This window comes from Topomyia yanbarensis, chromosome 2 (assembly GCF_030247195.1).
Source record: "Topomyia yanbarensis strain Yona2022 chromosome 2, ASM3024719v1, whole genome shotgun sequence".
Taxonomy (NCBI): Eukaryota; Metazoa; Arthropoda; class Insecta; order Diptera; family Culicidae; genus Topomyia; species Topomyia yanbarensis.
Genome location: NC_080671.1, coordinates 330,721,209 through 330,735,957, shown reverse-complemented (window position 1 = coordinate 330,735,957; position 14,749 = coordinate 330,721,209). Strand labels below are relative to the sequence as shown.

Genomic DNA, 14,749 nt, shown 5'->3' with positions numbered 1-14,749 from the left:
CGCAGATTATCATTAATAATATTCTTGTGAGGATTATTTTACATCTCCAGTATTGTAATTCTTCGAAAGACAAACTCGCAATATCACATTACCGTACCAAAATGATTCTACATACGAGATATAGAGAGTATGGCATCTCACCCGACACGGCATCTCTCCCGAAATTACCTTATATATTCAACATCATAGATAAAAACTAAGATTGACCTTAATTTGAATTTCAGATTTGTTCGATCTATTGTTCATCCGGCGACCTTGAGGAAGGTTTAGGAATATTCAAGAGAACCTTGTTAACGTCAGTCAACCTTGACAATAACACCTGTTAATCGACGAAAATGGCTGTAAACAACATTCTCTGGTTTCGCCATGGACTACGACTTCACGACAACCCAAGCCTGCTGGAGGCCCTTCGCAACGACTACGGTGATCACACGGAACCGGTTCGGCTGTATCCAATTTTCATTTTTGACGGAGAAAGCGCTGGTGAGTGATTTAAAATCTGGATTTTCTGCAGCACGTTACACAGTGGGAAAAAGTGTCACAAACGCGACATTACTCAACAATTTACTAAAATCCCGAAGGCCGTCCTCTAAATTTCCTAAGATAAAAATTACTAATGAATAATTTAGTTAAAATGAACTTATCAACTTATCTGCGCCGTAAAAAATAAAAACGATGTTAGTTAGATGAAACAGGTATGATTGTCGTGATATCAGGTCAACCCTTCTTCCCCTTTAAACAATCTACGTAGCATATGGGCCCCTACCTCCCTGTCGTCACACATCATCACAAAATACGAAACTCTCTCTTATCCCATACTTCTTGATTCACTTTACCCAGCCTTGTGTATTGGATACTTTTATCCTATCAAGGTCTCTTATATGCAATTACCAAATCAGTTAAATCTTACCATTTACCTTACATTACGTAATGTTCACACACTTACAGGCACGAAGCTGGTGGGCTACAATCGTATGCAGTTTCTGCTAGAGTCGTTAGCCGACCTGGACCGCCAGCTACGGGAGATTGGCGGCCAGCTGTTCATGTTTCGCGGCAATGCTGTCAATGTGATGCGACGATTGTTTGAAGAGTTGAACATTAAAAAACTTTGCTTCGAACAGGACTGCGAACCCATCTGGAAAGAGCGGGATGAACGAATTTCGGATCTGTGCAAAATGATGGACGTAAGATGCGTAGAGAAGGTATCGCACACGCTATGGGATCCGGAAGAGGTGATTCGGGTCAATGGGGGAATCCCTCCACTAACGTACCAAATGTTTCTGGTAAGGTTATGAAAATTTTAGTTAAGCCAATTAGTTTACACAGCTCGAGATCCTGGAGCAAGTCACAACATACTTACATACATACATCCATGATTCATTCATCCGTGTATTCATGATTCGCAGCTCATACCAATGCTAGTCGGAGATTTGTGCCTTGCCGTAATTGGTCTTCATCATTTGCCTGGTGGGAAGGATTGGGGAAGTGGCAAGGTTAGGGATAAGACAAATAACGAAAATATAGACAATACGGAAGTATTCTTCACTCCCAAGGGAATGAAAGGTATTTCTCGATGAGCACCGCCGAAGGAATCAATACCTCCGAGGGGATATTGAGGTAACCTAACACCCCCGAGGATATATTTTCATTCAAATTCGGCTTAATCTGATTTAGGGTGATAAACTTTCGCCGTGACTTTTTGGAAACCATAGTTCAGTTTGTGTCCCCAGAAAAATTCCTGAGATCGGTCGTCGATACTGCAAAAATACTGCTGAATTTTTTCTGTGATCTACTTGGTTCTCAGAACTTCTCAGTAAATTGCCAGCGAATAAGGATTATATTAATATACCCTCATCAAATCACTATTCGGAGAGAACCTAATAATAGGGGACACCGGGAATGGTTGGTCGAGCTTTACTTTTAGAATTTCCGCACTCATTCTGGTTATACCTTTTGATAAACGGTTTGCGCTGTCATGAAGATACGAGGATCGTCACTCAAGGGTGGCAATGGACGAGAGTTTAGAATCGTAGTTGCTGACCGGCGTGAAACAGTTTATGATGATAATACTCCATGACCAGCTTCACCAGTGGGTGTTGATGATGAAGAATCATTGGATGCTTGCGAATTTTTTACACAAGTACATGTGCTAATCGAACGCCGACGAGGATTTGACGAGAGCAATTTAAAAGACGACTTTACTGTTGCTCGGAGGTCTGTAGGAAATGAAACCACAGACATGCAAAAATCGCAATCTTCTCGGACAGCCAAGCAGCACTGTTGGCATTAAGGTCGTCAAATGTGAGTCCAAACTGGTTTGGGAGTGCATCACATCTTTACAACAACTGGCAACTCGGAATAAAGTAATGATATTCTGGGTACCTGGCCACCAAGGAATCGATGTTAACGAAGTTTACGACGAATTAGCCAGGCGTGGTTCATCAAACACGTTTGTTGGACCAGAACTATTTCTAGGTATATCTACCTGTGTCATTAAACTAGAACTGTCGGCTTGGGCAAGAGACCAACTACTAAACGACTGGCGTAACGGAGAAGGCGCTCGACAAGCTAAGAAATTCATACATCCAGATACAACGAGAGCCAAAAAGCTAATGGATCTAAAACGTAGACTTATATAATCACAGGTTTATTTACGGGACATTGTCCTGCTAAGTATCATCTGAAAAAAAATTGGCAAAAGTCAAGATGACATTTGTCGATTTTGTAACTACGAGCCTGAGAGCTCGGAACATATTCTCTGCCAGTGTGCAGTACTATTTCTTCGAAGGGAGCGATACTTCGGAAGGCATACCTTCCCCAAACGGATCCTTAGCTACATTAATAATGTACTACCCGGTTGGGACGACACATGAGGACAAACAAAAAACTCGCTTCCAACTACATTGGATTCGGGCAACATGTGTTTGCTCTGGAAGCCGCAAAAGAATAGTGGTCGCAGTGGCAAAGTTTCCCCTAACAAAAAAATGACTTTATTAGTCTACCTTTTGACCTGCTATTTCTTCAGGAAAGCTCTCGTGTTGAGCAACTCGAACCAACATAGTTACAGCTTCATTGTATTACGTCAATGACAAATGTTCTATACGTCTGTTACTGTAGTTGCAAGGCAGTGCATTATATGCGAAGCGACAAATCCATGCTACGCTCCGAACGAGGATCTCAGCAAAAATATGTCATTTCGTTTGAACAGAAAGTAACGCGAAGGGTTTTTCTTCTAAAAGTGAACTATCCAGCTCTGACTGGAATACTTCTGATTCTGGCCATGTCTTAATCCAATTGAGGAGTCTCATCTCGATTCCCAATTTTTCATGTTTGAATATTAACATGGGAATGTTCAGCTTATCGAAAGCTTTGCTGAAGTCAGTGTAAAGAGCTTCTATATGATTTCCTTTATCCATGGCATTTAACGAGTAATCAATAAATTCTAAAAGGTTTGTACTAGTTGAACGGCCTTTAAAAACCCATGTTGTGAATTTGTTATTTTATGTTTGACTTGGTTGAAAATGGTTTTATTTATGATGGATTCGAAAAGTTTGGGAAAGCAAGACAGAATGGCAATTCCACGATAATTGCAAATATCAGATTTTTTACCCGATTTATAAATAGGTATTAAAAAAGATTTTTTCCAATCTTTTGGGAAAATACCAGATTCTAGTGACTTATTGAACAGCCAGAATAAAGGTGACGTAAGCTCAGTTGCTAAATTCTTTATGAAAGCAGGTGGAATTCCATCAGGTCCAGGGCCTTTAGTGGCATCTAGATCATTGAGACCAGACAAGATATCTTGAACATTAATGTGACTGACACCAACATCCCTTGAATAATCAGGAAAATAAGAAAAATATTCAAAGTCACGATCATTGTCTGAATAGTTAGAATAAGTTTCTTGAAAAAATGTTGCGAAGAGATTACAAATATCTTTTGAAGTTTCACCCTTTTTCCCATCTAAAGACATTTTTGATGGGAAGTTGCATGAATTCAACTTAGTTTTGATGTAATTAAAAAAGTTTTTTGGGCATGACTTGATCTCATTTTCAGTTTTTGTATTATATACAGTTAGTGCCGAAGAAATAGCCAAAGTTAGTTGGTCACGAATGTTAAGGTATTTTTCCAAATTATCCTGATTATTGTGTTTTCTGTAAATTTTGTGAGCTTTTTGCTTCCGATTTTTCAAATTAATAATTTCCTTGTTGAACCAAACTGGATTTTTGGATGCATGATTTCGTCGTTTTTTCGTGAATGGAACTTCCTCCTGTAATATTTGCCATAAAATATTATAAAAGATCTCCACTGGACATTCAACGTTCTCTTGATTCTTTAAAAGGGACTGCCAATTAGCACTGCTTAATTTATATTTAATATTTTCATAATTTGCTTTTCTATAATCGAAGACGTCCTCGAAGTCACAATCAATGAAATTATGATTCTTGTGCACAAAAATAGAGAATTCTATTGCTGTGTGAAATGTTTCATTTTTCCATAAGGGAGAATGAGATTCATCAACACAGAAATCTTCATTAATGTTTGTTAATAGCAGATCTAAATAACGATTGTGTTGATTTTTTATATGGTTTATTTGATTGAGTCCTAGCAATGCAATTTTCTCAAACATATATTGTAATGTTTCGTTTTCACCAACGACAGGAAGTAGAATGCTCTCATTTTCAGAGTCAGGAATAAAATCTAAGTTGCGCTGATTAAAATCACCATAAATATGAACTTTAAATTCTGGAGGAAAATTAGAGATTATTTCTTCAGCTGCTTGAAAGAAAATCTCATATGTTGATTTGCAAGCTAGATCCGGTGGAAAGTACACTGAGACAAAAATGTGGATTTCATCAGCGATATGTGCTTTAACCCATTACATGTTCAAATTCTTTGAATTTTGGTGAGACAATAAGATCGGAATTAAATATAGATGAAACTGCGATGAGAACTCCTCCCCCTGACATTGTTTGGGTTAGTCGTAAATCACGATCATCTCTAAAAACATTATAGTCACTACCAAAAACCTCTTCACTTTTTATATCCTCATTCCTTGTTTCGGTACCTAGAATTATCGAAAATGAGAAGCCTAATATATTCTTATGGATTTCGTTCATCTTTACGGCGCTCCTCATTCTATTAAAATTTTGACAGTAAACCAAAATTTCAGTGGCTTTCGAAGAAGTTGGTTGTGATTCGTTATTCGTAAAAATATTGTTTAAAACTATTGTACTGTTACCAGCTGCGTCATGGTTGTCCTGGTCTGCCTCTGAGAAGTGCGTTAAAATTGGCGAATACACGAACGTTCACATGAGCAAGATGAACTATGATGTTGATTGTTATGGTGATTGTTAAGACCATTGTTGTTTCTATTGCAATTGCTGTTTCTGTTGTTGTTGTTGCTGTAACTGCTGTTTCTGCTTTCGTTGTGGTTGTTATTTCTGTTGTAGTTGTCGTTGCTGTTGTAGTGGCTGTTTCCGTTGTAGTTGCTTATTCTGTGATTATTGTTGTTGTTGTTGTTGTTGCTGGTGTTGTTATTGCTGTTAATGTTGTTGTTTCTGTTTTCGTTGTGGTCGTTGTTGTTTCTATTTTGGTTGTAGTTGTGATTATTGTTATTGTTGTACTTATTGCGGTTCCAGTTCTTATTGCACTTGCTATCTTTGTTGTTGTAGTTGTTATTGTTATTACTGTTGATATTGCTGTATCTTGTACCCTGTGTTCTTCTAGATTTTTTACTCTTTGCTGCTTCATCTTTCTCTTTTTGTTGTTTAATACGACGCTGTTTACGTAAGTCATATTCTGACCAGTCGGAGCGCAAAACTCTTTTCGAACCAAGTGTGCGCCATCTATCTTTCGCCACTTGATTATGCTGCGAACCTGAGATAACAGTTCTATTTAAAACGACGGTCAATTCGTCCATCAGACTGGGGGGAGACACCGCAGGTGTCAAACGAGCATTATTAACACTGGTTTCCAGGGTACTAATTGTCGTGGCAATTGCCCTTACTTCGTCTAAAATATCATCGTCAACAGCGTTGGCTTGTGATTTTATTTCGTCAAGAGCATCACGAGCAGAAAATGACTGGTTACCGGTATGTTCGTTGCATTGAGACGCCATGTCAATGGTTATTACGCTTAAATTTTGAACTTCGCAGCATATTTTTTTAGCTCACGAATCAGGTCAGTTGTGAGCTCCACCACGTACTCCTCAATGCGCTTCCTTGTGGATTCCATAGATATGTTGAATAATGACGTTATATGATTTTTTAAAACAACGAGCTCATCGGCCTTATTGACCGCGTTGTTTTCCATGGTGCGCGATAATGTTGACACCGCATAATCAACTTTCGCGCAGGTGATATTATTTACATTAGTCACTTTTAGCTGGTGATCAATGTTGTCGAACAGTTCACCAAATGCGTTCAACTTTTTTATGTCAGCAGCCATTCGAAGATTGGAATCCGTTTGCGTCTTGATTAAATTAAACAGCTGCTCCTGTTGGAAAAGCACTTTACGTGTATCAATCCCCGTTTTAAGATTATGCTGACAATCCGAGCATAGAGGAATCATAAAAGACGTGATGTGATGCTCTTGGTGCCGTTGCACTCCTACACAGGCCGCGTGATACAATTTGTTGCAAAACTCGCACTTCCATAAGAAACGATCATTGAACTAATTGAACACGATCGAACACTGCACGACATAATGCTGACTATTTTTTTCGAAAATCGCGCGCGGCTTGAATTAAATTAATCAAATAAATACTTGTAGCGTACCACCGTTCAACTACGTCTACTACCGGTAACGGTCGACTAAGAACGTCATGCATGACGGCACCCCAGGTCGCACTCAACAGTACTTCCCTTTTTCTAGGCTCAATTGTTGATCCTGGTACCTACGTATCTCACAGTGAGCGTTCCAAGCACTCCGAACTTCACCTTCCACACTTTGCCTTCCCTCGATCTCTGCTGACACGCTCACCTAATGAACAATGGCGATTTCCAGGCCACGTACGTGGACACCACATTCGCGACGGCGGATGAACTGACGTCATTATTGCTCCGGACAGGCATTATTGTCCTACTTCCACGAGGTCGCAACGTCTGTTTCACCACTAGAAACTTTCGCCCAACGGTCCTCTGGCTCAAACTATCCGGCTCGAGGGACCAATAAATGTAACTGAAAGAGCTCTTTAATTCTGCACGCTTTAGAATACGGTGTATAATAAATTTATGAATGAAGTGGAATGCGATGCGAGATATAATTTCTAACTGCTATTGCTCCCGTAATTCGTACGAAGCGACGGAGCAAGTGGTGAATATTGGCTCCGATCGATCATACCTATTGCTATCTACTACCTACTCGTGATAAGATAAACGAAATGTGCATATACTTTGCGTACGAGAAAATGATATCAAGTGATTCTCGCAGTGTGGATCACGTTTAGTGTTGCCAGACGGAGCGATTTTTCTTAGCTTCAACAGACGGTTCGAGCTTGTTGGGTACGAGCTAGTGTGCCAACTGATGCATAATACCGTCAGAGCAGAGAGTTGCATCTCATACCTCTTCTCTGTCAGATCGTGCAAATGTTGGGCAATTATGTACGCACTTAAAAATATTTACATCTCGCAAGATGCATGTAAAAGGAGCGTCACAATTCACTTGACTTTACATTCAATCGCTCTCTCGCTGAAGGCATTTTTCCTATCGCCTGGAAAGAAGCTGCTATCGTTCCCATTCACAAGGCTGGAAATATTCACAACGTCGAAAATTACAGAGGTATCTCATTATTAAACTGTCTCTCCAAAGTTCTCGAAAAGCTGGTCTACAACGTCACGTATGCAGCTGCATCCCACATTATCTCGGAGTATCAACACGGGTTTGTCACAAAACGATCAACAACTTCTAACCTGATAGCCTACACTTCTAAGTTGTTTCCCGCCGTCGAGAAGCGTCATCAGGTGGACGCAATTTACGTCGATTTCTCAAAAGCTTTCGACAAAGTACCGCACAACATCGCAATCTTGAAATTAAAGCGTTTGGGATTTCCCACCTGGTTGACTAACTGGTTGCAGTCGTATCTTTCCGATCGCTCGGCATTCGTGAGTATAAAAAACACGCGTTCAAGCACATTCAGAACACCCACAGGTGTCCCGCAAGGCAGTCATCTGGGCCCGCTTATTTTTATTCTGTTTATTAACGATATCTGTAGTCGGATCAAGTCTGGGAAATTGCTGTACGCGGACGATCTCAAAATCTTCCGAACTATCGCTTCTGCACTTGACGCCGTAGTGCTTCAAGAAGATATCTGTACTATTCAAGAATGGTGTACGCTTAACGGAATGGAAGTCAACGTTAATAAATGCAAAGTAATCAGTTTCGGACGCTTGCTTACTCCAGGACGTTATGAATACAGCCTAAAGGGTAGAACAATTGAAAGCGTCGACTCGATCCGTGACTTGGGAGTGCTCTTTGATAGGAAGTTGAGCTTTTCCGACCATATCACCGCGACAACTGCTAAGGCTTTCGGAATGCTGGGCTTCTTAACGGACCACTTCAATATAAACTGTGGTGATTCTGTACCTGAATTATTTTATGTTTTACTCGTTTGTGACAATCTAAATTGCGTTCAAATTTCCTCAATACCTAAAACAAAGTGTAACAAACATTTAAAAATAGTCGTTGAATAAAAATACTTATCCGTTATGAAGATTTCCTGTCCGAAAAATTGTAAGTGCAGTTCAGATCGATTGACTATGGCGCTCTCTGACACTGCAGCTTTCTGGACAATTTATCTACATAACCGCATAATCTAAAACACTCAACATACCTTGATCCCTTCGTAGTAAGTAGAGGGAACCTTTAAAATCTACCGTTCCTTGAAAAATAGCACGGAAACCGGAATTACCTGTCCGGAAGTTTTTGGTAAACGCATGTTTGTTTACATGCACTTCGGCAACACTATGGCATACGCGAAGATTTTTAGTCACTATGTGATAATAAGCTAAATGTGGTCACAATTGAATATTCAATCTTTCGAATGACATATATGACAATATAGTCAAGTGTGTATGTGAGATAAATCATCGAGAGTGGATTTTATTCCGGAAGAAACAATGTAGGCAAGCATTTACCTCATTTTTATGAAATAAATTAATGTATACATGCCAGCATAATTGACCATTCGCTTTCGATCGTTTCTTACAGTGTGAAAACAGCTTGCATAAAATCAAATCCCATGGCCAGCTAGCTGTAGATTCGCTTGTTTGTTGATAAAAATAACATGACTTCCATTGACGTCAAGACCTATATCTAGCAAGCAAATTGAAAAGGGTTTATATCAATTTTAGGAAATCGATGTGGTGAAAAATAAAGAAATGCTTTAGTTGATTTTTCAAATTCAATCAAAGCGCAATGTTGAGTAGACAACACGAGCACTAACGACTAATTTCTTCACTGTATGAAAACCGGTTTTCGCTGCAAACCAGTTTTCGGGTTGCTGGTGACCAATTAGCCGAAAACCGGTTTTCATCCAAGTGAAGAAATTGGCCGTAACAGTTATAAATGTTACCAAAACAACAGTCATGAGTAATAGGTATCTTTTATATCTTTTCGGGATAACGGATCGTAAGAAACTAGATGAAGTACACTTATGAAAAACTCAGAAAATGTTTAGTATGGAGCACAATGTATACATTTTACATTTTTGGCGTGGGTCGTCGCGATGAACATCGAAAAAAATCAGTGAAAACATTCTATAAACATGGTGAATGTGGTATACGATTACGATTACGCTCCTAGGTCGTATGGTTTGCGAAAGAAACGTCAGAATGTATCACTTAGGTATGTATAATGCATATACTGAAAAAAAAAAAAATATTTGTGTGCAGACAACCCTCCGGATGTCGCGTAGTGCACTGAGTGCAGAGTGTTCTGAAATTCAGGTAAAATCGTTATAAAAACTCAGGTGGTCACCTACGTAAAGATAATCGTGCGACTGCTGGGGGATGAGGAAGAAAGCCATTCTATTGAAATCATTAGTCGTTAGGCAGGGCTCAATGAACGTAAATGAAATCAATATTGGTTCCAATGTTCCATGCGAAAATAAGTTTTTGTTTTCATAGATTTCGATCGAATGAATGAAAGTCCTCTGCAAGGTTCTTCAGAGTTGGCCACATAATCTCGAATTCTCACGAAACTGCCAAAAACGGTTCCAAGTGAAATTCATTTGGGTTTCTATACACGATTTTTGATGCAACTAGCCACATGAATCTAGAAGGATTATATACACGATATGTTGATGCGATATTATTGAATTTACATGAATATGGTTGAAATGACCCTCGAATTGGGTCAAATATTTGTATAAATCAGTAATCAATTATCGCTTGCAGGTGGTTTGGTAGAAATCAATTGATAATTGAGAAAACTAGAGATAACTCTGTAAGTAAAACGGATTTTTAGGGCGCAACTGACAGCATAAACAAATCTCTAAGCTGAGAAAAGGACCAACATGTTCGAGCGGAAGATGTTGCGAACCGTTTATGGTGAACTTCAGTGCATGAGCAAAAATATAGCCGTCTTTGTTACACATAGCGCTTTACACACTGTGTAAAATCAAAAATTGGTCAGTCTTTAGTTGTTGTACCGAATATAGGTATACAACCTAACATTGCGTGCTTAGTAAAATAATACATAAATATCGGAATAAAATCGAATAGAACATGAGATCTAGAATATACCGTCAAAATCATTTTGTATTGCAAGACAAAGAATGTAAAACAGATGAAATATGTTCTTGGCTTCAACATGATGATGAATGCATGATTGAAATAATATTGCATCCGAATCGTATCAATCGCCGTTCATTGGACTATGTACATTGGAATGCATCGCCATTGGGCTATACATTGGAACACGTCGATTTTCTATTATAACAAACATTTTTAATAAACTGGTTGAATGATATAAATTATCCCTGGTTTACATCAGATTACTAGTAATCCTAGTAATCTAGTAATCCGATTTTTGGTTCAATTTTGAAGACGATTGCTTTGAAACTAGTTAGGTTCGCAACTGAATCAGTTTTAGTCTCCAGCAAATACTACATAATATATGTGTGGCACCTCCATGTGACGTTGGATAAAAGCAAATGTCAAATATGAAGTTTGCATCATAGTAAGAACACTATTTTAATTTTCAGGTTATGCATATGGGTGAATACAAAAGGACATTTTCTAATGTAACCCTAGATTTTTTGCTCCGCGTGTCTTGTCAAAACCAACAGTGTTCCTAGTATACTTTCGCTGTCAGTATATTTTTTTCATTGAAGTGGTCCCTTAAAGCGGAACACGGCGGACTTCGATGATTTCTACGCACTAAAAGCACTCTTCTGTGCCCTGATCAGAAGTGTTCTGGAGTATGCTGTGCAAGTGTGGGCACCATACCATGCCGTTCAAATTGACCGACTAGAGCGTATACAAAGATGTTTTGTGCGATTCGCCCTCAGGAAACTTCCATGGAATGATCCAGTTGTGTTGCCTCCTTATGCCGATAGATGTATGCTACTCGGTCTGCAGACTCTGGCGACTCGCCGTATCTTCCTGCAAAGAGTTTTTGTTTTCGACTTGCTGTCAGGTAATATCGACAGTCCCGATCTTCTCTCGGGCGTTAATTTGTATGCGCCTCCTCGTGTTCTCCGTAACCCCACTCTGTTGTGGATCCCTAGACACCGTACTTCATATGGACAAAATAATTCACTGGAAAGATGTTGCCGCAGATTTAACGAAGCTTCTTCAGTGTATGATTTTAACATTTCCAAGCATAGATATAAGATATTAATAAGAAATATATAGTTTTAAAATGCGTCTGTACGGTGTATATCGAAGATAAGGAAATAAATAAACATGTCAAAATGCGGTTTCTTCACTATTCTCTATTTCCTTTCAACCGAGTGCTACATCAAAAGAGACACAATATTTTATTTCACATGTCAAAACATGTAAAGTTCCATTATTAGACAGCAGAATACATCGCAATGTTGTTTACGTCATATGTAATTTTCATTTTTTTCTAAGTGTGTACACTAAGTATATGTAGATTTGTGCTGCTTAGGTATTCCATCAATTCGGTGCCTCTCAAATTGATATCTGAGTTGCCCCAAATTATGTGGTGGGCATTTGCATAACTGCCGATTATTAGAGGAAACCAATTTCGGCCACAGCATTTCAGATTTTCAGATGATTTAAGATCGATTTAAGATTATACTAAAACTGCATTGAATAATTCTCTTTTCAGCACACGGTTAACATAATTGGCAAACCACAACGCCCCGTGGAAGCACCAATCTTCGAGTTTGCAGAAATCGGCAAAGTGCCGGCCATTCTGGCTGCCGAGTTGAAACTATTCACCATTCATCCGACTACGAAAGACTTTGGAATCTACTACGAAGGCAATCCGGATATTTCGCACAATCGATGGGTGGGTGGAGAAACCAAAGCACTCGAAAATCTCAGTCGTCGGCTGAACCAGGAAGAGGAAGCATTCCGCGATGGGTACTATCTGCCAAACCAGGCCAAACCGGAATTTTTGGGTTCATCAACGTCGCAAAGTGCTGCGCTGCGTTTTGGGTGCTTATCGGTGCGAATGTTCTACTGGTGTGTCAACGATCTTTTCGAGAAGGTACAGTCGAAGAGCGAATGCAAGAATCCGCAAGGTCATCATATAACTGGACAGCTGATTTGGCGGGAATATTTCTACACGATGTCGGTGCACAATCCTCATTACGCCGTGATGGAAGCGAACCCAATCTGCCTCAACATTCCCTGGTATGAGCCAAAGGATGATTCACTGGATCGGTGGAAAGAAGGACGTACCGGATATCCGATTGTGGATGCCGCCATGAGACAGTTGCTAGCCGAGGGATGGCTGCACCACATTCTTAGGAATATCACGGCAACGTAAGTACTGATCAGAAATGATGGTGTTATTGTGTGATTGTTCCTTGCAGGTTTCTGACACGCGGATGTTTATGGATAAGCTGGGAGGCTGGAGTCGAACATTTTCTCAAACACTTGCTTGATGCGGACTGGTCAGTATGCTCAGGAAATTGGATGTGGGTTTCGTCGTCTGCTTTTGAGAAAATGCTCGATTCGTCTTCATGCACGTCTCCCATTGTGCTGGCTCGTCGACTAGACCCAAAGGGAGACTACGTAAGACGATACTTGCCTGAGTTAAGCAAGCTGCCTACTATCTATGTGTAAGTGTGTAAATAACTGGCTTGGACTATTTCGCGCAGTCAATTCGAGTTGTTTGTTTTTTGTTTGATACTTTCAGCCACGAACCGTGGAAGATGCCGCTGGATGTGCAAAAGGAATATACCTGCATTATAGGTCAGGATTATCCGGCCCCTATTGTTGACCTAGATCAGGCCAGCAAACGGAACGTCCACACTATGAATGGAATTCGCAAGAAGTTGATGGAACGTGGATCTACACCACCACACTGTCGACCGTCGGACATGGAGGAAATTAGGCAATTTTTTTGGTTACCCGAGGATGTCATTGCAGATTGCTAAACAATTTGTTTTTTTTAACATACATTAAACCAACTGAACCGGCTGCCAATAAAAAATCAATTCTCAGGTACAAACGACGATATCAATCTGTCTTATAGAATATATTGTATTACTAATGCGCTAGATTACAACACTCTTGAAGAGAATGGACATATTATCGTGACTACGTTTGACCTCCACTACCAGCAGAATAATATAATTTTATATGATCGAATCAATTATTATGTCTTATATTTAGAAACATGTAGTAAGATAAGCATAAATAATGAAAAAAAAAACACTTTCAAAAAGTGATGCTCTGATTGGTTGCCATTATTTCCTGTGTATGGCAGCCCAGAAAAGCTTATAAACATTTATAAATAAATGAACCATTGTAGAGTTGACTGGCACAGAAGTCAAGGATAATTTAGGCCACTTTCGAAAGTTGTGTAATTTTCAGAATAAAGTACGGCTTGGCTGGATTGTTACACGCGACTCCATCTTTTTGTCAAAATCAATGTAGTACGTAAACCATTAACAAACTCAACAAATATTCCAGAAGTATCACGATTGATTACCTAACGGGTGTTCAATAAAAAATGGGAATGATTTCAATACCTTTCTGTAACTAAAGTAAAGAGCGTAATTTTTTTCTCCAAGAGAATTGCTCTCTGTACTCCCTACAAATGGGTGGCATGTTTCTTTTTGCTCGGGTGCTGTCAGTTCAATCGAAAATGGCGTCGAAACAACAAGTACGAAGATGGCGTCGAAACAAAGTACAGTAAAGCACTTTCGAGACGAAAACGTGCCCGTGAGTACAGTTTATCGGATCCTGGCGTCCCTGAGTGTGGAGCGGAAGGTCGGTAGCGGCCGTCTGGCGAAGATGAAGAAGAAGGAATCGTTGAAAAAGCTGTTCGAGTTTGCGTGACGCCGGCCGAAAATATCACTGCTCCCATACCTTGATTCACCGAACCCTCAAGATAAAGGACATCATCTGTCGGAAAAAGACTCGGTCCTCGGAGTACACGGACGAGCAGATAGCGATCGTGAAATCACAGTGCCGGTGGATGAAGAAGAACTACCGCGGGACGTCGTTCGTGCTTTCCACTTTCGAAGACCACCATTCCAGTAAATGACAGCTACTATTTCAGCGACAGGTCGCCCACCCCCCTTCGAAGTAAAATAAAAGTT

General features: G+C 39.8%; 1 protein-coding gene across 2 annotated transcripts; it reads left to right on the top strand.

Annotated features, from left to right (window-relative positions):
• Positions 1-285: 285 nt before the first annotated feature.
• LOC131683905 (cryptochrome-1) lies at positions 286-14,131 on the top strand. 2 transcript variants are annotated; one of them, XR_009304585.1, is made up of 6 exons: positions 286-483; positions 949-1,283; positions 12,301-12,962; positions 13,013-13,261; positions 13,339-13,646; positions 13,704-14,131. XR_009304585.1 is itself a non-coding variant. In XM_058966307.1 (5 exons), the coding sequence occupies exons 1-5, from the start codon at positions 336-338 to the stop codon at positions 13,577-13,579; spliced, it is 1,635 nt and encodes a 544-aa protein (XP_058822290.1). In that variant the 5' UTR covers positions 287-335; the 3' UTR covers positions 13,580-14,129. The 2 variants fall into 2 exon arrangements, 1 of the variants encoding a protein (XP_058822290.1); XM_058966307.1 differs by having other exon boundaries at positions 287-483; positions 13,339-14,129.
• Positions 14,132-14,749: the final 618 nt, after the last annotated feature.

Excerpts from the sequence above, each read along its gene's own strand:
- LOC131683905 (XM_058966307.1), top strand. The coding sequence starts at position 336 with ATGGCTGTAAACAACATTCTCTGGTTTCGCCATGGACTACGACTTCAC. Across the intron at positions 484-948 it reads TTTTGACGGAGAAAGCGCTG|GCACGAAGCTGGTGGGCTAC; the intron begins GTGAGTGATTTA and ends ACACACTTACAG. Across the intron at positions 13,262-13,338 it reads AAGCTGCCTACTATCTATGT|CCACGAACCGTGGAAGATGC; the intron begins GTAAGTGTGTAA and ends TGATACTTTCAG.